The sequence below is a fragment of the Spinacia oleracea genome, chromosome 4 (genome assembly GCF_020520425.1).
Source record: "Spinacia oleracea cultivar Varoflay chromosome 4, BTI_SOV_V1, whole genome shotgun sequence".
Taxonomy (NCBI): Eukaryota; Viridiplantae; Streptophyta; class Magnoliopsida; order Caryophyllales; family Amaranthaceae; genus Spinacia; species Spinacia oleracea.
In genome coordinates, this window is record NC_079490.1 from 145630061 (window position 1) to 145650735 (window position 20675).

General features: G+C 36.2%; 1 protein-coding gene across 1 annotated transcript in view; it reads left to right on the forward strand.

The window, feature by feature from the left end:
* LOC110779137 (subtilisin-like protease SBT3.9) overlaps window positions 1-18506 on the forward strand; it is a 37777-nt gene extending 19271 nt beyond the window's left edge. Inside the window, exons 4-15 of the mRNA XM_056842385.1 lie at window positions 11906-11963; window positions 12584-12619; window positions 12714-12805; window positions 13661-13758; window positions 13847-14002; window positions 14087-14198; window positions 14484-15027; window positions 16524-16618; window positions 16720-16959; window positions 17140-17254; window positions 17349-17562; window positions 17807-18506. Coding sequence (XP_056698363.1) covers window positions 11906-11963; window positions 12584-12619; window positions 12714-12805; window positions 13661-13758; window positions 13847-14002; window positions 14087-14198; window positions 14484-15027; window positions 16524-16618; window positions 16720-16959; window positions 17140-17254; window positions 17349-17562; window positions 17807-18375 — 2329 coding nt within the window. The 3' untranslated portion in view covers window positions 18376-18506. The remainder of the gene's footprint in view (window positions 1-11905; window positions 11964-12583; window positions 12620-12713; window positions 12806-13660; window positions 13759-13846; window positions 14003-14086; window positions 14199-14483; window positions 15028-16523; window positions 16619-16719; window positions 16960-17139; window positions 17255-17348; window positions 17563-17806) is intronic.
* Window positions 18507-20675: the final 2169 nt, after the last annotated feature.

A 20675-nucleotide genomic window follows, 5' to 3' on the forward strand; every position in this document is an offset into this window, starting at 1 on the left:
TTCTCTCAAAAGGTGGACCAACTCTGCCGCCAGCGGGTCGTCAGGAGAAATCCCGATGGGCACTACTCTGTCAGGTTTATCTGTGTTTAATACCACATTGAAATGAGCCCCAACAGGCTCTGGGCGTCTCTCTTCCATGTGCCCTGCTGAGATAGTTAATGTTTCTTTGACGATCTTGGGTTGTGTGTCGCCACATTTTCGTTTGTTTCCCGATGTCCCTTTCTCTTCACCCGTCCCCCATGCTTCTGGACTAAAGGTGGTTAGGTAGCAATCTCTAGCTTGTTGCTGGTCACCATGTATAGTGCTGACACTCCCATCGTCACAAATGAACTTAAGAAGCATCAGATGAGTCACAATTACAGCCTTTACCCTATTCAAGGTGGGACGCCCCAAGATGATGTTATATGCCGTCAGGTCTTTCACTATGAGAAAACGGACGTCCATTTGTCGAGATTCCTTTTTATTTCCCATCCTCAAAGGAAGGGCAATTATGCCGACTAGGTGGATGATACTACCTCCGAAGCCTATAATGGGATAGTGGATTTTCTCAATCTTTGAGGAATCATGTTGCAGCCGATTCAAGCACTCTAGACTAATTATGTCCGACGAACTTCCTGTATCAACCAAAATACGCCTAACCCTCAGATTAGCAACTTTTAACTCAATTACCAAAGGATCGTCATGCGGGGTGGAGATTTTCCCACGGTCGGCCTCGCCGATTTCAACTTTTGGAAACGGGTCAACTGTGGCCTTGCCGGACAGCATCACTTGCCCCAATCGCTTGGCATAATCCTTCTGGCCCCTCATGGTCGGCCCGCCGGCGGCCAATCCTCCGGAGATGACTGCTACGCACTCTGGGTCGGTACGATTTCCATCTTCCTCCGAGGGAGGGGATTTGTTTTTCTTGTAGAAGGGTTTGCCAGAACCTACCGTGTTCCTGCTGATATAACTCTTTAAGAATCCCTTGGCGACTAGGCCGTCCAATGCCCTTTTCAAGCTCTTACATTCTTTGGTGTCATGCCCAATGTCACTGTGAAAGTGACAGTACAGTTTGGGGTCCCTACTTTCTGGTGGCGACTTCATGGGAAATGGACGATCAATGTCATATTTGGACCCGACGTCCATCAGAATTGTGTACATGTCTATGTTATACTCAAATCGCTCCCGATCATAAGTTCTGGACCGTTTCTGGCCTGCCGCCCCCGGAGCCCTGTCTGACTCTTTTGCAATAGCCCACGTCCCGTTAGGCCGGCTCTTCTTTTCGAATTTCTCCTTTTTTGCCGCCGGCTCGGCGGTATCACTTCCTCTGGGATCTTTCGGGACGCTGCAAATCTCTGTTGCATGGATGAAGGCCTCGGCCTCATCCAGCACTTCTGGCATTGTTCGGACGCTTTTCTTTACCAGATCAAACTTGAAAAAGCCCTTTTTAAGCCCTCGAATGAAGTTATCGAATGCAACACCATCTGGCAAATCCGGAATTTGCCCTGCCTCTAGATTGAATCTCTTCACATAGCTCCTCGGAGACTCGTCTTTCCATTGCTGAATCCTACTCAGATGCATGCTCGTCTTCTTTTCTTCCTTGTGAGCCATGAACCGAGTAGAGAACAATAGCTCGAGCTCCAAAAAAGAGCGAATAGTTCCGGCTGGAAGTCTCTCGAACCACTTAGATGCTACTCCTTTGAGTGTGCCCGGAAAATACTTACACCAGGTTGAGTCAGTTGTTCCTTGGACATACATGTGATGCCGGTAAACCAAGAGGTGCATGTTTGGATCTGTGGTCCCATCGTAAGCATCAATGTTGGGCGGCTTGACTTTGGGTTCCCTCGGGGCTCTCATGATGGAGTCTGCAAAAGGGATGGTGTGTCCTAGGGCCATGCATGTTGGACACCCCCTCCTGAATGTGATACACAGGATCTTGACGCCTTGAGTAGGGTACCCGATGGGAAGACTCGCGTCCGCGAGTTTGACGGGTTGGACGGGTGACCCCTGGGCGCGCCTGGCTCAGATGCATATAAGTTGGATGAGGGAGAGGTCTATCCGGCATGACGGGGGTTGACCCAGTGTCAGAAAGTTCAGACTCAGAGTCAGGCAATTGCTCTGCGCGTGGCTGCTCACGTCCTCGGGACGTTTCTCCAATCAGCCGCCGTGGCAGTCGGCGTGGTAGGTAAGACATTGCCTGATTGGGCTGACTTGCTGGCGGCTGCCTCCTCAGGTCCTCGCCTGTCTGCCTGGTCCAGACGTTTGGGGGGCGCAAAGAAAGTGTTGGCCTATTGCTTGCCGGCCCCTCATGATTTGCAGCCACAGCAGTGGTGTAGATCAGCATACTCTTCTGTACCTCAGCATTAACTGTCTTTCCCATATCAGCTTGGAACTCAGCCAGAATAGCCCGAAGAGCACCCACAGAGACAGGCATATCAGGGTTCTCCTCTATTACTATATCCGCCCGAGGATCCAGGTGTCCTCCAGGAGGGGTGCGATTGGCCTGGTCGTCTTCCTCGCTGAGCACCTCTACCTCGGCAGCGTGACGAGGGGTGTGCCCGGCCGCAAATATACGCGCGGCCTCTCCAGTGATTCTCGTGGCCGGCGTATGATGTTCAGTCGGCATTTCTCTTTCGAGGGGTGGCCGCTCTACTCGCGTAGGCCGCCCAGTATCGTTGTCCTGTCGTTGATCTTCCATGTTACCGTACCTCCCCACAGACGGCGCCAAATGTTGTGGGGTTTTTCCGGTGAGATACCTTGGAGGTTTTCCGGTAACTTCTAAGGATTTCACAAGATTGTATTTTTATAGAGAGAGAAAGTAGAGAGAAGGCAGAGCAGCAATTGCTCTTGAATGTATTGATTGTGACCCCTTTTTCTAGGGAAGTGGGACTATTTATAGTACTAGGTTTTTGTGGGAATGACCTAATATTCCCTTTACATGATTGGCTAGGGTATGGGAGGATGGCTAGGGTATGGGAGGAGGACATGTGTCATTTCTCCTTACAATTCCCTGGCCCCTTTTGGCAATAGTGGGCTTTTTGGGCCTATTGTGCTTATTCATACCACTTGGAATACCTACTACTTAGGCCCCTTTTCAGATATAGGTACATTACATACATTTATACATTCTTAAATACAAATACATATATATTGTAGATACGTAGATTGATACCCATGCTGTGGTCTAGTCTTCGTATGGTTTCTGCTTAGGGGCGTAATACGTGCCATGTGTCGCATCCTCATTGGTACACGAAGGCATGGTAATTTTGCCCACAACAATTAGCATAAATTAGCATATTATTTCATTGCATGAGTTTGGTTATATATATACAAGGTACATTACGTACGTTAGGCTACATTATAGGAACTAAATTCTATCAAATAATATCCTAATCTATGCTAAGCATAAATACACGTAATCTTAGGCTACATTATAGGAACTAATTATATCAATTAATACGCTTATCTAGGCTAACCATAAATACAAGATTAGAAATTAAAAATAACATGGAATAGCTGCCGCTTGCAAATGGTCCTTAACTTCCATTTCCGGGCGGCAATTTCATTAGAAAAAAAATTAATTGACGCGCATAACCAGCAACAATGCAACCTCACCGGCGCAACCTCACCGGCGCAACCTCACCAACAACTATCTGACGTCGCAGCAACACACCAGCCGGCGTATAACCACACTACCGCCGCACATGAACTCCCGACCCCCAGACACGACCGGCCTGAACAATCGACCACCCACCCTAAACGCCCTAAACATAAGCCGCCCATCGATCGCCGCCCCTAAGTCCCGATTATATTATTATTATTATTATTATTATTATTATTATTATTATTATTATTATTATTATTTTATTATTATTATTATTATTATTATAAGGGTAAAATCGTATTTTCATGTAAAAAATGCGGACGATTTTAGCGTATGAGGATGTCGAATAGCGATACACTTGTTATGGAGCTGACAAATACTACTCTGGTTTTTCTCTTTTATAATATTAGTAACTAACCTATGATAAAATAATTAATATATTTTGTATATATTTTACCTAAAATCTTCTTATTACTTATGGTAATAATCGATTATACTAAGAATTACTTATTTACCCATGTTAATAAATTTCTAATTTAAATCTATATACTCCGTATTATACTAAAAGAGAGGCAAATCGATGTAGAGATGACAAATGTCTCTCTCTGATTTGCCTCTCTTATAACATAATTACATAAATAATGACTAATTGTAAGTACTATCAAGTTTCGTTTAGAAATTGTGTCATATACTGAGTACAGATATGTTTGAACGTTCCTTTGATCGATTATTATTTGTGCTAAAGAAAACTCTTTGCATACAATTCCTGGTAACCGATATAGAGAATCTTATAATAGTTTAACTTGGACTATCAATTATATTATTATAATACTATCAACCTTTTAAGAATTTGTGTAATATAATGATACGGATATGCATAACAAAAGTTACTATTTATTTAATGTATTTAATAAGGTCGTCTCAAACATTTTACAGGCCCTTTTTTAACTAACAAAATGACCCCTCTAACCATATACTTTCTTTCGTACGAAGCATATACTTAATCTTAAATATCAAAAATAACATTTGCCGAATTCTCATTATCGTGATATTTTTATATGGAGCACGAATAATCATTTATTAGCTCATATTATTGAAGTCTTAAGAGCATGTTGATTGAAATTTTGACTAATATATTGTAATCAACAATAAACAAAGTCATAAGATCTAGATTAGACCTGATCAAATGGCGGGTCGGGCCGGGTTCGTGCCGGGCTTGAGCGTAAAAAATTAGCCCGCTATGTCGGGCCGGTCCAAGATTTGGGCCAAACTTTTGTGCCCAAACCCGTTATTTTCGCGCCGGGCCTACCGGGCTTTTCGGGCCATTTTCGGGCCGGGCCAAATTTATAACTAAAAAGTGTATTTTTGTGTTTCCCAAACCCGCCCAAAAAAATAAAATTTTCGGGCCAGGTCGGACCGGGCCTGGAAACCGGGCCGGAAAATTCTGCCCAAACCCGCAAAAATTCCGGGCCGGGCTCATCTTGATCAGGTCTAATCTAGATGATTAAGTTTCTTTATTATTAATATGTTTGCAATAACAATTTTTTTTATTATAAATTAATGTAATTAATTGCAATATCATTTTAAAATTTTGTGCAAAATAAAATTTATATGTAAATGGTGAATCACACTTGATGATGGGGCGAGTTTGGATTTTAGATTGGTCTGAAGACAAAGTTAAACGTAAATGATTGACTAATGTTGACTAACAAAAAGAGATTTTTGGTGGATGTGTATAAGGATAACATGTACCCACATTGGTGATGGGGCGAGTTTGAATTGATCGGAATTGAGAACACTCACGCAATCCTAATTATGTATGTCACTTTTAAATATATTTTTTAAAATATTATACCTAATTAATACAATCAATTTTGATACTTCGTAATAAACTATGTCAATATATTTAAAATTTAGTTGAAAGGAAAATTGAATTATTTATCGAATATAGTGATGTCAGATTGTCAATGGGACGAGATTTTTGGGAGATCCCCCCTGTGCATCCGCCCAAGTGGGAAGAACGTTTATTGGGTGATGGGGTTAAAAATGTAATCATCGCGGGTGAAAGGTTGATGATGGATTTAGATTGGACTCGCCCGAGTCACTAATCCGTCATCTGATTGATTATGAATATATATAAAAAGTACTTATAACTTACATATTATAATATTTTGTTTATTTACTCAATAACTCTAATAAGACAAACGAATTTTCAGAGGCTCTATAATATAATTCAAAACTCTCTTACAAAAAGAAAAGAGTCGAGTCTAAGGCTGGGTGTGGATACACGGGAAGGGAGGTAATGAAGAGGGGATGAATTTTATTTTGTATCTCTCGAGACGGGGGTTGGGAGAGGTGGGTATCGTTCCTATCGTGGATGGAGGGGATGAAGATGAAAACTGTAGGCGAGTGCGGGTGTGCAGGCTCTGTCCCGTCTCAGTCATCTCTAACTCAATAAAGTAAATGGTCTAGATAGGTGTTAAGTGATCGGGTAATGAAGCTGACGGGGTACGTAGTGAGTATTAAGGGGGGTATTAGTATATTACTATCGAAGTGAAGGGCGGGTGAGATAACTTTATGTTTGACACAAATGATGAATGAGAATGAAAATAATTTTATCTATGTACATTTTTTTTTAATTGTTGTTTTAATAAGTAAGACACCGGAAGAGCAATAACAAATTTATCCATCTTTAATTATTTTTTATTTGGAGAATATCTATAAACTCTATTTTGATGATAATTGTCTACCAGATTTCATGCAAATTTATATTTAAATTATAAATCATGCATCGCACAGGTACTATACTAGTATTAACTAAAATATAAGTAAGGACATGGATGGTAAAAGTCGTACATTTGAAAGCAATAAAATCCAAATAGTGCAACAATACATATAAACAAATGGCAAATTTGTTAAAAATGACATTTTATAACCCAAATTTTGCGAGAAAGGGCATTATATAATTATTTTTGTGAAATCACACCTTAATGTTAATCTTTTTTGCGAAAGACAACCTAAGAGAAGTTTTCGGCATTGACTGGGCTTTTCCGGCCATTGACTTGAACATGAGCAGCACGTGTGGCTTCATTTTGCTACATTTCTAACAAAACGCATTGTTAAAGTGATGTTTATTTTGGTATTTCTCAATTTTGATATATTATGTCGTGTTTAAAGGAAGTTGTTTTTGTTCCCACTAAACATGCTCGTTTTCACAAGTTAACATGTAAAATGAAGCCACACGTACTGCTCACGTGTAAGTCAATAGGCGGAAAATCTCAGTCAATGCTGAAAATTTCCCTTTGCTTGGCTTTCGCAAAAAAATTACATTAAGGTGTGATTTTACAAAATAATTTATATAAGATACTTTCACGTAAAATTTGGGCTATAAAAGGTCATTTTTGCAAATTTACCTAAACAAATGGATAATTTTAATTGGTGTTTGATATCTGGGGTTAAATTAAATAGAATAAAAAAAATGTATTAAACAAATTCTATTCATGTCCATAAGAGATTGACTTATACTCCGTATCTAAGTAGTTTTAATATAATTTATGGTGGAAGTTAGATGCAGGAAGGCTTTATAAGTTTCAGACATGCATATCGTTTAACCTTTCAGGTTAAAGAAAGTTAACAACAATATTTTGCAAATGTGAGTAAACCTGAAAACGAAAAAAAACTTAACTACTATGACAAATTCAACATTTACTGACCACGCATAAATGAGCATACTAGTAAGCATAAGTGTTAAAAAAAAAACGAAGTCTGAAATGACACTCATAGTCATAGGCCAAGAGTGCCCAACATATATACAATAGTCGCGTACGTCATACCTATTAGACCCGATCAAAAGGTGGACCATGCTAGATTTGAGCCGGACAGCGACCAAAACTCTACCCAATATGTCAGTCCGAGCCGGGTCAAACTTCAGGGTGTTTTTTTGTGCGCTATTTCGGGCCTAAGCAGGCTTTTTATACCATTTTCAGATCGATGTAATTCTATAACTAAATTCCAATTTTGAGTTGGCCAATATCCATCCAAAAAAATTTAAAATTTGGGCCTAAAGATATTACCAAAACCGTTATTTTCATGCTGGGCTTGAGATGATAAGCTCTATTACCCGTAAAAAACACATACTTCCTCATTTTTTAGTTGACACACTTTCCTAATGGAGAAAGTTCTTTTTAGTTGACACAATTCTTATTTTGGTAAGTTTGTAATGTAAATTTATTATTTCACCTTTACCGAAATTGGTGGATAGATACGTACTCTGTATTGTTGTCTATTATATTACTCCCTCCGTCCCTTAATACTCGATCCGATTGGACTTTTTGCACTATTTACATAATTTACTTTGACCCTATTTTATTTCTAATATATGAAAATAAATATTAGTATATAATATATTGTTGGCTTCATCTTAGTATATATTTTCAAAATATTAATATTTTTATAAGTTTTTATAGTATGTAGTTAAAGAAATTGGTTGTCAAAGTTGTACATTGAAAAACATATCCGGTCAAAACAGGTCGAGTATTAAGGAATGGAGGGAATATCTCATTATCTTGTAATACAACGGATATGGAGTAAGAATTAAGGACTATCTATATCTATTCTATATAATTACTAAAAGAGAGGAAATCAATGTGGTGATGACAAGTGTCACTCATTGATTCGCCTATCTTTTTAATAATAAAAAAAAGAGGGAATTAGAATATTTTATTTAAGGAAGTGTATTATTTATTTTGATTACAAATCTTAAAGATTCTGTTGATAATATACATTCTAAAAATATTTTCCGGCAAACAAATCAATTATACGGGAATAATATATTTCAGTTCGTATCATATTACGAAATATGTTTTAGCTTATAGTTCAATATCATATTACGAAGTATGCTTTCAAAGTACGGTTTATGAAATTATTCTCTACAATTTAAAGAACAATTCTTAAATCGTTGGTTGTTATATATTGTTCACCTGAAATATATTGTTGGTTGTTATAAATCGTAAATATTCTTTTGATATTGAATATCTTAAAAATTTACATTTATATGTAAATTATCAAGATTCCATTCTTAAAGTTTATATAGTTATCTATAAATAAATAAGTATGTTATTTTCCTCAAACTAACAATCTGACTACATGGTGCTGACAAGAATACCTTTTTCTTTTATTTGCTCATTTTATAATACAGAAAATTATATTACACATTAATTAATTAATATATAAATTATTGTCATACTAGATTGAATGCATTATATTTCATGGTAACAATGACTCATCAATATGGAAAAGTAATTTTAAAAAAATCAATGTTTTACGTACGTAGGAAATTGACACCTAATATCTTAATTATATGGAGTACTACCTAATAAAATTGTATCTTATTATGTATGTTTTTCTTAAATAATATATCATGAATATTTTATTATGGAATACAAGTTTATGCAATATCTTTATACACAATAATATCATTGACAACATTACTACGGAGTAACATATATACGTACTTATTTAATCCATTATACAATTTTATTGTACATTCTCACGTCTTTATATAATGGAACTGAATATCTATACATATTTTTAAAATAAGAAATATAAACAAGCATCATATTATTGTTACTAATCATATGTACTCCGTATTGCATAGTAATTTCCTAGAGGGAATAATTTATGTAAGAGTACACAAGATATGAATATTAAACTCAAATTATTTTTATATTTGATAAAATGTACTACTATAGAGAAACGATTAAATTTTAATGCAAGTTTGTGATAAATTAAAATTAGTTTTCCTTCCCTATATAATATAAGGAATGAAAATAATTTTTGTCTATCAAGGAATGAAAGCATTTTAGCATATACTACTCTTCGTTCTTTTGAGCGCTACTATGTTATTCATATTGACCAAAATCGTGGAATAATCAACAACCGATTTGACAATATAACAATAAGTTCTTAGTAATAATTTGTTAATTGTTGTTTTAATTTTTATTATTAACATTTTACGAAGTATATAACGGAAACATATCAATAAAATACGAACACTATATCCAAATAAAGTAACTAATATCTAAGATATTATGACTTAATTTATGAGAAATATTATTCTTAATTGCATGACATTATTATCTACAATATCTCCGTATAAATATGTTAAATCATAATTAAAATAAAAAAATTGGTGGAACATATTTAATGGACATTCATCTATCTCTGCCCTGTTTAAACGTTAATAAGTAGTGGTTTGAAAAGTGATGAACATTTATACATATAAAATAATATTCTCCATGGTGACGTGGTGGGTTTGGTTTTGAGTTTTAGCCAATGTAGTTTCTTTCTTCATAAATACAATCCACAAAGTACAACCAATTTTTTAAATTTTATTTTGATCACATAAAAAACAAATGGAATAATTAAAATAAAAAAATTGGTGGAACAGATTTAATGGACATTCATCTATCTTCGCTCTGTTTAAACGTGAATAAGTAGTGGTTTGAAAAGTGATGATCATTTATACAGATAAAATAATATTCTCCATGGTGACGTGGTGGGTTTGGTTTTGAGTTTTAGCCAATGTAGTTTCTTTCTTCATAAATACAATCCACAAAGTACAACCAATATTTTATTTTATTTTTTGATCACATAAAAAACAAATGGAATAAAGAAAAATGGAGGTAGGGTGCATTCTTTTCACCTTATGTAAAATGAATTTAAATTTAGCTAAACTTATTGGATATGGACTTGATTAAATCTAATAGACCCAATGAGACTTATTGGATTTGATCATAACTGATTTCAAAAGAGTAAACTTGAAATAGAGCAAGTAACATGAGGTGGGCAACAAAATGATACGGGTAACACAATTAAAAAAAAGACATAATATCTAAATATATAATTTTTTTTTCAAGGGTGAAGAAAACACATATGTAATATAAGTTATAATCATGTGTTTTGAATATTTTCATAATTTTTATAGTTAATAAAATATTTTGTTAATAAAATAAGTTCAACGTTCTCAAAAGTGAGTAGATATACTGCACATTTTATATAGATTCATATTTAAATTTTAAAGTTACTATGTAAGGTAAAAGAAATTTCGGATAAGATGCATTTGTAGTGGGATAATAACTAGAGATAGCCAACGTGGCGTGATGGATGGCTCATGAGTGAGTTTGGTGGGTCGGGGGGGGGGGGTAATTAACATACAAACCTCCGTAGTTAAATCAGGGTGGGTTGAGTCGTGGGTTGTGTCGGAAAAAATGGACAAAGTACATGATGGATCGTGGGTTACATGGGTCGTGGTGGGTTGTGCGTGTCGAGTGGGTCCGATGGGATTGGTGGGTTACGGCATGTTTAGGCCAAATGTGACTCCGATGGGCCAGGTGTATTAGGTGGGTTTGGTGGGTTTAGAAGAGTTTTAGGAACTGATGTCGGTTAGCTGGGTTTAGACGAATTTTTAAGCGTTAAAAAGTTACAAATTTTATATGAATTTAAATGAATTAATATATGTTATTCACATACTCACATAAATGTGGTTAATGTATATTTAAACAATAAAATTAAATTTTTTTAGCATTTTAAACATACAAAATAGTTTAAATTAGAAATGGTTCGATGGGTTGAGTTCGTGCATGTATTGGGTGAGTTGGGTTGGATGGGTCGGGTGTGCCGTGGTGGGCTGTGTCGAGTTCGGTAGGGTTGGTCGAAATGGGTTGTGTTGAAAAAACTCGACCCACGACACATTATGACATTGGTCGTAAGTGGGTCCGACCCACGTAACCCACTATGGGTTGTGTTAGGATGGGCTAGGTCAGATCCGACTCCTGTCCATCTCTAATAAAGACTAACGAGACATGTAACCAAATGGGTACGGGTAACACGATAAAAAAATGAGATAGTATAGAATGTTAATTGATTTTTATACATAACATGAAATTATGGGTGACGATGTAAATGAGAATGAAAAATCCATTTTTTTTCTAAACTAATTTAACTTCACACTTAAAGTTAAAATTTGTAAACCGTGTATCGCACGGGTCTTATACTATAGTCTATGACTAAAATCAATTAACGAACCCATTGAATCTCTCAGACCCTTCCGCTTCCGCTTCCGCTTCCGCTTCCGCATTCTTGGTCCAGTAACCAGTAACTATTACGGAGTCTCCACTCTCCAGTAACCCGTTGAGTCGTAGGAGTCTCCTCACGCAGCGAGGAATTCCCTGTCTTCGCTGCCATTGAATTATGGCTTTGCTCAATTCGCTTCTTTTGCTCCGTCGTGAAACCTTTACACTGATTTTTCCCCCTGAATGACAGTGAAGGCTGTCTGTCAAAGGCTTACATTCCCTCAATTGCAAGCAAAACCCAGATTTTGGTAAGTTCTTTTTTTTTTCCTTTCTGGCTTCTTAAATGTCAATTTTTGCTTCACTAAACATAACCCCCCTAAAAATTTACCAATATGATACTCAGCATGGAATTTATTCATGTAATTTTGGAGAAAAACCCTGAAATTCAACCTTTCAAATGTTTTTGTTACAAATAAAAGGGATATTTTCAATGATTGAATGCATAATCTATGGAATCCATAAATCATTTAAAATGAGGAATTATGAATTTGTTGAAAGATCCCAGGAATTATAGCTCTTGAATTTCTTATACTATATCATTAACAAACAGTCCACACACACCAAAAGAAAACTGGGTGCCAAACTGCTAATTATCTATCATAATCTATTTATTTAATATATATTAATTGTATGCTTATATTGGTTTTATTGTTGCATGCGGCTGATTAGTTTGAATCATTGACTTATTAAAAAATTAAGTGTAGAAGTGAAGACATTGACTTAAGTTGTTATAAGTATGAATATCATGAAGTTATTGCACTTTTGCTAGAACTCAGCTTATGTTAACTTTGTTTAAATTGAACTCCAAGGAGAAATGTCATTTGCTTATTCACGTCGTTTTCTTTTTGAGTTGGTTGTTCTTCAACAGGCATTCCTTTGGTTTTCGGCTTATGGATCAGCCAAGGTGACTTCCTTGTTCGTTTGTTGAGGGTTCATTTATCTGTTTTCTTTAAAAATTATTGCTCGTCATTTCAATAGTTTTTAATGTGTTTTTTCAGGTTCACATTGTGTACATGGGAGACAGGAAACATCAGGAACTACAACAAATTCATGACTCTCACCACCAGATTTTGGCAAATCTTCTTGGAAGGTTTGTAATTAACAATTTTTTTTACTAGACTGTATCAATATGTAAAATGTCTTACTGACCATTATGACTTTTTAACTCGATAGCAAAAAAAATAAATCATTATGAATGTCTTGTCTAATATAACCATTGGCCTTTTGATGTTTAAATCTTCGTTTCAAGAGCTGTGTTTAACAAAAGTCAATTAGATATCAAGATATCTTGTAAACAAGTAACTTTGACCATAATAACAGTAAAGTGTTCCCCAAAATTGACTTTTCCTGCAACATATGCCGACCCAAGGTCTAAAATATTTAGTTTACAAGTTACACCTTTCTACCGTTCATTGTTTCTAGGCCCCCATTATGCGTACAACTTCATTTATTGTAAAATTATTTCATTTCTAAGTAGCATATTGTTGTTGACCGCATTTAGTCAAGTGTTAAATAGATATAGTCTCTCCTGTGTCACGCGTAAGGCTATAAACATGTAAGTGGTCTGACTCTAAAGTCCACAGTAGGAAGGAGACATGCATTGAGTTGTGTAGTTTTTTTCACTTTTCCTCGAGTTAAAAGGCCTATTCCCATAGTTTCAGAGTTTGCACGACCAAAAATGAAAAGTATGAAGGCCTTTCGTTTGTTTTTGTTTGTTTCATGATACTATTTCCACCTTTTTGGACCCGATGTCTGATTGCACTTTTCCACTCTGCTGCATGAACGGAATTAATACCATTTATCTGTCAATGGTGCTCATAATAGCACAAGGGTGCCTAAATGATTACTCCATGATTCTGAGTTAATCTTGCTAACATTAAATTCTTTTGTCAGATGCAATTGCTCTAGTTGTTCTGAAGTTAATACATTATTTCTGTGACTGTAGCAAAAAAGCTGCTGAGAAGTCTATTCTGTACAGCTACAAGCATGGATTTTCGGGGTTTGCTGCCATGTTAACAAAATCCCAAGCTGAAGTTATTGCAGGTATTTAATCTATGAAGGAATTTGTTAAATTGCAGCTTCTCCATCTTCCTATCTTGTTGACTAGATTATTTGCAATAAAATCCTGCAGATCATCCTGAAGTTATCTCTGTGCTGCCAAATAGGATTCTTCATGTACAGACTACTAGAAGTTGGGATTTCCTCAATGTAAAACCACAACTCGTAAATGGAATTCTCTCAAAGGCCCATCACGGTGCTGGAACTATAATTGGCATCATCGACTCTGGTACTTGTGTTATGGCCTATATGCTCACATTTGCAATTCATAATTAGCTATACATGATATTTATTATAAGATTTCGTTGTCCAGGCATATGGCCCGAGTCAAAGAGCTTTAGAGATGACGGCATGAAGGGTGTCCCATCTCGTTGGCGTGGAATATGTCAGGGAGGTGAACGTTTCAATCATTCCCACTGCAACAAGTTGAGCTTCCTTCAATCTGATACCCTTTGCTGTCTGATCTAGATGTTTCCTTTCTTATTGTTAAACCTAATGAATGTATATGACTCGAATCCTGCGGAGTATATTATTTGTAGGAACCCTAACTATCATGTGCGTGTTAGAACTAACACATTTTTAAGGGAACCCCATAAATCAACCATAATGGAAGTAACATGTTAAAATCTTTTGGTTCCAGAAGTATCTTACTGTTCTCATCCTGTTCATATTTTATCCAAGTCCTCTTCTTAACAAGGTATTTTTAGCAGGAAAATCATTGGTGCACGTTGGTATATCAAAGGATATGAGGCTGTTATTGGAGATCTAGACAGGACTGTTCTGCCTGAATTCTTATCTCCTCGTGATGCAATTGGCCATGGTACTCACACTGCATCAACAGCTGCTGGGGCCTTTGTGAAAAATGCAAGATTTTCCACACTGGAAGAGGGACTGGCAAGAGGAGGAGCGCCTTCAGCACACCTTGCTGTTTACAAAGCTTGCTGGGGTGCTGGGATATGTATCCCAGCTGATGTGTTAGCTGCTTTTGACGATGCCATCTCTGATGGGGTGGATGTTCTTTCTGTGTCTCTTAGTTTTCCTCCACCTTTAGATAATTATATGAATGATCCTATCGCAGTTGGTTCCTTCCATGCTACAGCCCAAGGGATTGCTGTGGTCTGTTCTGCAGGGAATGTAGGCCCACAGCCTCAAACTGTTGTAGGCGTTGCGCCTTGGATGATAACAGTCGCAGCCAGCTCTACTGATAAGGCTTTTCCTTCGGCAATCACATTGGGGAACAATCAAACTCTTTGGGTATTTCCAAATTTCCATATGTTTCTAAAGAACTATATATGTTTGTTGGGCTCACATACTTGGTGTTGGACGTGAGTATGTGTCAAATTGTCAGACTCGGCTATTTTATGAAAAACTTCCAGATTTTTTTCCCAAATTAAGTGTCAAATGCATATACTCATGCCAGTATGTACATGACCTAACATGGATACTTGAGGTGAATTGAAGAGTTTGAGTAACTTAGCTAAGAGATATTGGGAATTTTAGATGTTGGATTAACTTGGAAGTTTATTGTGTGACTTCATTTTCATTATTGTCTGTTCATAGGTTTGGATTGGATTAGCAAATGCATTAGAAGGGTTTGGCCAACTTCTTTTGAGTTTCATATAATCATCTTTTTAGCATGGTAGCTTTAGGGTGCGTTCTATTCACCTTATTTTCACTTATTTTTCAGAACTTGTTATCTGAACTTATTAGAACTTATCAAAACTTCCCGTCAAAAATAAAATAAATAAAAAGACTTATCAAAACTTGTTTTAGTTATAACTAGTGTGCGGCCCAGGCGTTACCCCGTGTTTTGACATATGTTTGGGTTTATTTTTTGTACATATGTGCCCATATAGATGGTGTATTCATCAAATTGGCAATGATGACACAAGATTAGTGACCGACCAACAACCTTTCAATCTTAAACCCCACATCAGAAAATCAAAACAAAGCTGAATCCTTTTCTTCATCATTAGTTATTTAGTTGATTAATTACTTAATCTCCGTCAATGTTTCCCCTCTTACTCATTATTACAATCTATTACCCCGAACTTTTTATAATATGAGTTCTAAGCTAGGAAAATAATAATTGTACATTTATAAATCATTTCCTTTTTTTACACTCTCTTTTATTAAATTTATTATTCATTGTAAAAAGAATATATATGTTTATATGAAAAGCCACAACATAAGTTTGTAGTTGGTTAAGATGGTAGGAAGTGTAACTTTTAACAAATGAGGTCTGGTGTTCGATCCGAGTAGGTATACGTGACACGTATACTCCGTACGTTCTTAAGAACGCCTTTTAATATATTAGAATAGATTGTACTTGGTCAACGCTTATTTTTTCTGAAATTATCTTATCTGAACTTATGTGAAGTTATTTTTCCTTACATAAGTTGAAATTAGGTGAACAAAGCAGAGCTTTAGTCTTGTCCCGCATACTATTAATGTGTTTTTCTCAGATATGATACTCCCTTTGTCCCTAAAAGAAGTTGTCATCTTCATGCTGGGATGTCCCTCAAAGAACTTAAGATTCTTTTTTAGCAAGTTAATCTTCTCGCACCACCCACCCTCTTTTTCTTTCTACTTTTTCACTCTCTTTATCTGCAGGCAAAGAGTAGATGATAGCTTTACTGACTAGAGAATGATCACTAACTAAGAATAACTACTGTTTTATAAATTGTGAGAAGAATGAGAAAAAGAGAAGAAAAGGTTTAGAAAGCTTCTTATTATTATTTCAAACGCAGGGACAATCTTTGCTCACAGGCAAGGATTTGAACATGTTCTATCCTCTTGTATTTGGAGGAGACATTGCAACTTCAGTTGGAGGCCTTGGAGCAATGTAAGTATCTCTTCACATGTCATTTTGCGCATTCATCACTAAACAAACTATACATGTTTTTCTTACTTTATCATTCCTTTCCCCATAATTGTCTTGAACAGAAATTGTGCTTCTGGAAGCTTGGACACTGCATTAGCCCAAGGAAAGGTGGTTCTCTGTTATCAATCTCAAACACAATCGGCATCGGATGTTGCTACTGAAACTGTCAAAGAAGCTAAGGGTGCAGGTTTGATATTTGCACAATTTCCTACTAAAGATGTTTATCTCACCTCGAAGTTCCCTACTGTTTTAGTCGATTACACAATAGGAACATCTGTTCTGAACTACATTAGGGCAGCCAGGTAAATCCCTAACTAAGTTGGGCTTATGTTTTAGTCATTAAGCAAATTATTTCTGCACACTTGCACCAGAAAGCTGAACATCGAACACAATTGATAAAAGATGACCATAATTAGGTTTGAACTTTTTGTTAAACTATGATAATTGACAATCACATGACGTTCCGTACCTGCTTGCAACAGTCAACCTAGAGTGAAGTTAAGACTCACTAAAACTATAGTGGGGCGACAATATTCTCCGGAAGTTGCATCCTTCTCGTCTCGTGGTCCCAGTTCCTTTTCTCCCCAAGTCTTGAAGGTATGTGCAGTCCTTCCTCAAACCGCTTTTCAACCCCTCGAATGGTCAACAATATTCTTTTGCTTAATTCTTTTTAGTACTTAAAAATTTGCAGCCGGACATTGCTGCTCCGGGAGTCAATATCTTGGCAGCATGGGCTCCTGTTTCCGAGCTAGAGGCATTATCAGGAAGATTACCGCCTCAAAACTTCAGAATTGCATCAGGAACATCCATGTCTTGTCCACATGTATCTGGAATTGTGGCTCTTCTTAAAGCTGTCCATCCGACATGGAGCCCTGCTGCAATTAAGTCTGCTATCATCACCACAGGTTAGAAAACACAAATTCCATTTATGTTACATACTCGGACTTTATTATAGTAGGATCGGATGAAATACGTACATACTTGTAAATGTTTTTTTTTCTATCAAAGTGACAATTAAGTATCTGACACAAGAAGTTGAGGTGAAGAGTCCGAGTAATGTAGAATCCCCATGTATCCAAGTTGATTTCTGTGATTTGTTCGTCTTTCCACACAATTCAGCTTAATGTCTGGTCCCTGTTTCATATGCAGCTTCTACAAAAGATAGGTATGAGCAACATATAGTAGCGGAAGGCTTTCCACACAAGGTGGCTGATGCATTTGATTATGGAGGCGGTCACATTGAACCTAATAAGGCTATTGATCCAGGTCTCATATATGACATGAAAACTTCAGATTATATACCTTTTCTTTGCTTGTTAGGGCATACTAACTCCGCTATAAAGTCTATGACTAAAACTGATATAAAATGCCCAAACAAGAACAACTCCCTTGTGAACTTGAATCTTCCTTCCATTTCCATTCCGGAGCTGAAAAACAGCTTGGTGGTTAAAAGAACCGTTACAAATGTCGGTCCAGCACTATCTGTATATAAAGCAAGAATTGAAGCGCCTGGTGGTGTAAGTGTTGAAGTAAACCCCTCAGTCCTGGCTTTCAACTCCACAGCAAAGAAGCTTAAATTCACAGTCACTTTCACTTCTCTTCTAAAGGTACAAGGTAGATATTCTTTTGGGTATTTATATTGGGAGGATGGTTTCTATGTAGTCAGAATACCTTTGGTTGTTAGGATTGTTATTGAAGATTATTATTCTTATGCATGATGAATACTTATTCTTCTACAAGAACTAAAAGTCTGTAAATTAAAATCCCAAGTGACTATGTAACATGTTGACATTTATTTGTTCAAGTTGATATGACACCATGTTATGCATACAACTGTGACATTCTGTTATCCTCCACGGGATTGGATACTCCGTATGTGATGTGAAGCTCGTTGATTTTGTATAATGTTGGTAACAATGTGAAAGTAGGTAGGTGCATAATATAGACATTTATGTAGTTGCAAGCCAAACAAGGTTGTTGAGGTGATAAGGGAAGTGAAGTGGTAATGTCCCAAACGAGGAATACGAGCAAACTGGAATTTTATGAATTGGAACTTATTACAAGGAGACGGACTTCATTATTTTATCTGCATCTGTTTATTATCCCTCACTTCGTTTTATCCATAGTAGGAGTAACAAACACGGATTAAGGAATTTGGCGGTTTTGAGTAATATGGGGCGGTAAATAGTAAGCCCCATAATATATCCCATGTGGAGTACTCCGTATTGCATATTTGTATACGCCAAGTGTATTATATATGTACACAAGTACACTGAATACAACTAAATTAATAATAAATAAATATTGTTGCATACAAGAATTTTCATGCCATTAATTAATAATTTGATTACTTCACATCAATAACATCTTTGAATATGATGGGAAGCTCATTAGTCCATTTATCTCCATTTTATTCGACTTATTTTCACTGAATTTATATTATCTGAACTTATATTAATTTAACTGAACTTATATATCTGAACTTATTTTATGTGGAAAAAAACTTCTTTTGTCTAAAATACACTTATTTGTGTGTGAAAATTCTGGAAAAAAAAACTTATTTTTTCTGAACTTATGTTATCTGAATTTATATGAACTTATGTTGTCTGAAATAAGTCAAAATAAGTTAAACAGAACAGAGCTTTATTTTAATATTTTAATTAATTAGTTGTTTTTAAAGGTATCATAGATTCATCTACCCACTAATTTGCACCATAAAGTACAGCATTGGACTGTTACTAAAGACGAGTACTAACATTCTCCATCTGTCCCAAAATATAGTGCCTGTTTTTTTAAAATGGTGTCTTTAAATGATGTGCCTATTTCTATTTTGAACCGTTAATTTTTACCCATAATAAATTCATGCACAAATTATAATTCCAATATTATCCTGAAAAATTCAGAATTTTTACTTTGAAAATTGTACTTTTAGATTTTTGTTCAACCCATCTATTTGGTTTTTGTCTTTTTGAGACCCATTTGTTTGGGACGGAAGGAGTACAATTGTTAGTTTTACAGAGTTCCTCAAGAGGGGGGGTGAATTGATATTTTACGTATTTATAAAAATTAAACTACAAGGAACAGAAACAGTAAAATATGCAAGCAAGATTTAGCGTGGAAAACTCTCTAGGCCCAATAGAGAGGAAAAAACCACGGCCCCTTTGGGGACTTAAACACTTTCACTAATTAGGCAAAACAACTCAGTTTCTTTACAAACCTAATCTACTCGGGCCACAGTCTGCCAATCGCCTCTGATTGCAGATGACTAGGAACAACCCTCTTTGTTCCTTCCCTTATGGAAACAGTCCCTCAACTGTTCCAACTCACTGATCTCTCGTGAGATCTTCTCTCTTGCTCAAGTAAGCCTGACTCAGGCTTAACTTACAATAACTCAACACTTTAATCAAACGTATAAGAATTAATTAACTACTTAACATACGATATAAGACCAAGTAACAAATACTGCTCTATATGGGAACAGGAACAGACTTCTTCAAAGATTAAGACTTTAAGGGTGATACCTGAAAGCTTCCGGTTGATGTAAATAAGTCTGATAAAAAAGTTTCGCAAAGAACAAAAGTTGTATTTATACGAATCCAAGTGTTTAACCTAGATTCAAATCCAACCCAGTTTAGGACTCTTTTTAATAGATAGATTTTCGCAAATCTGACTTCAAACACGTTTAGGAAAATCAATCTTTTCGTATTTTGAGAGTTATATGTTAACTCAAATTCAAGAGTATAACTTCAAACGGTTTTGTAAAATCAGTTTAAAACATTTGATGTTTATCTTTTTGTAAAAGTAAAACTGATTTATTTCGTTTCACGATATAACTAGGACTCTTCAAAATACTCTGTTCCCATACTAAGCATGTACTAAATTACATTGGTCTTATACCTTTTGACCCTTATAGAATTTGCTTGACTTGATCCTTGATTTAATCTTGCCACGTACTTTGAACTTAATTACTTCAAAGTTCCCTTGCTTGCTTCGGTTGTTGCATTTGTCCTTCTTTTAA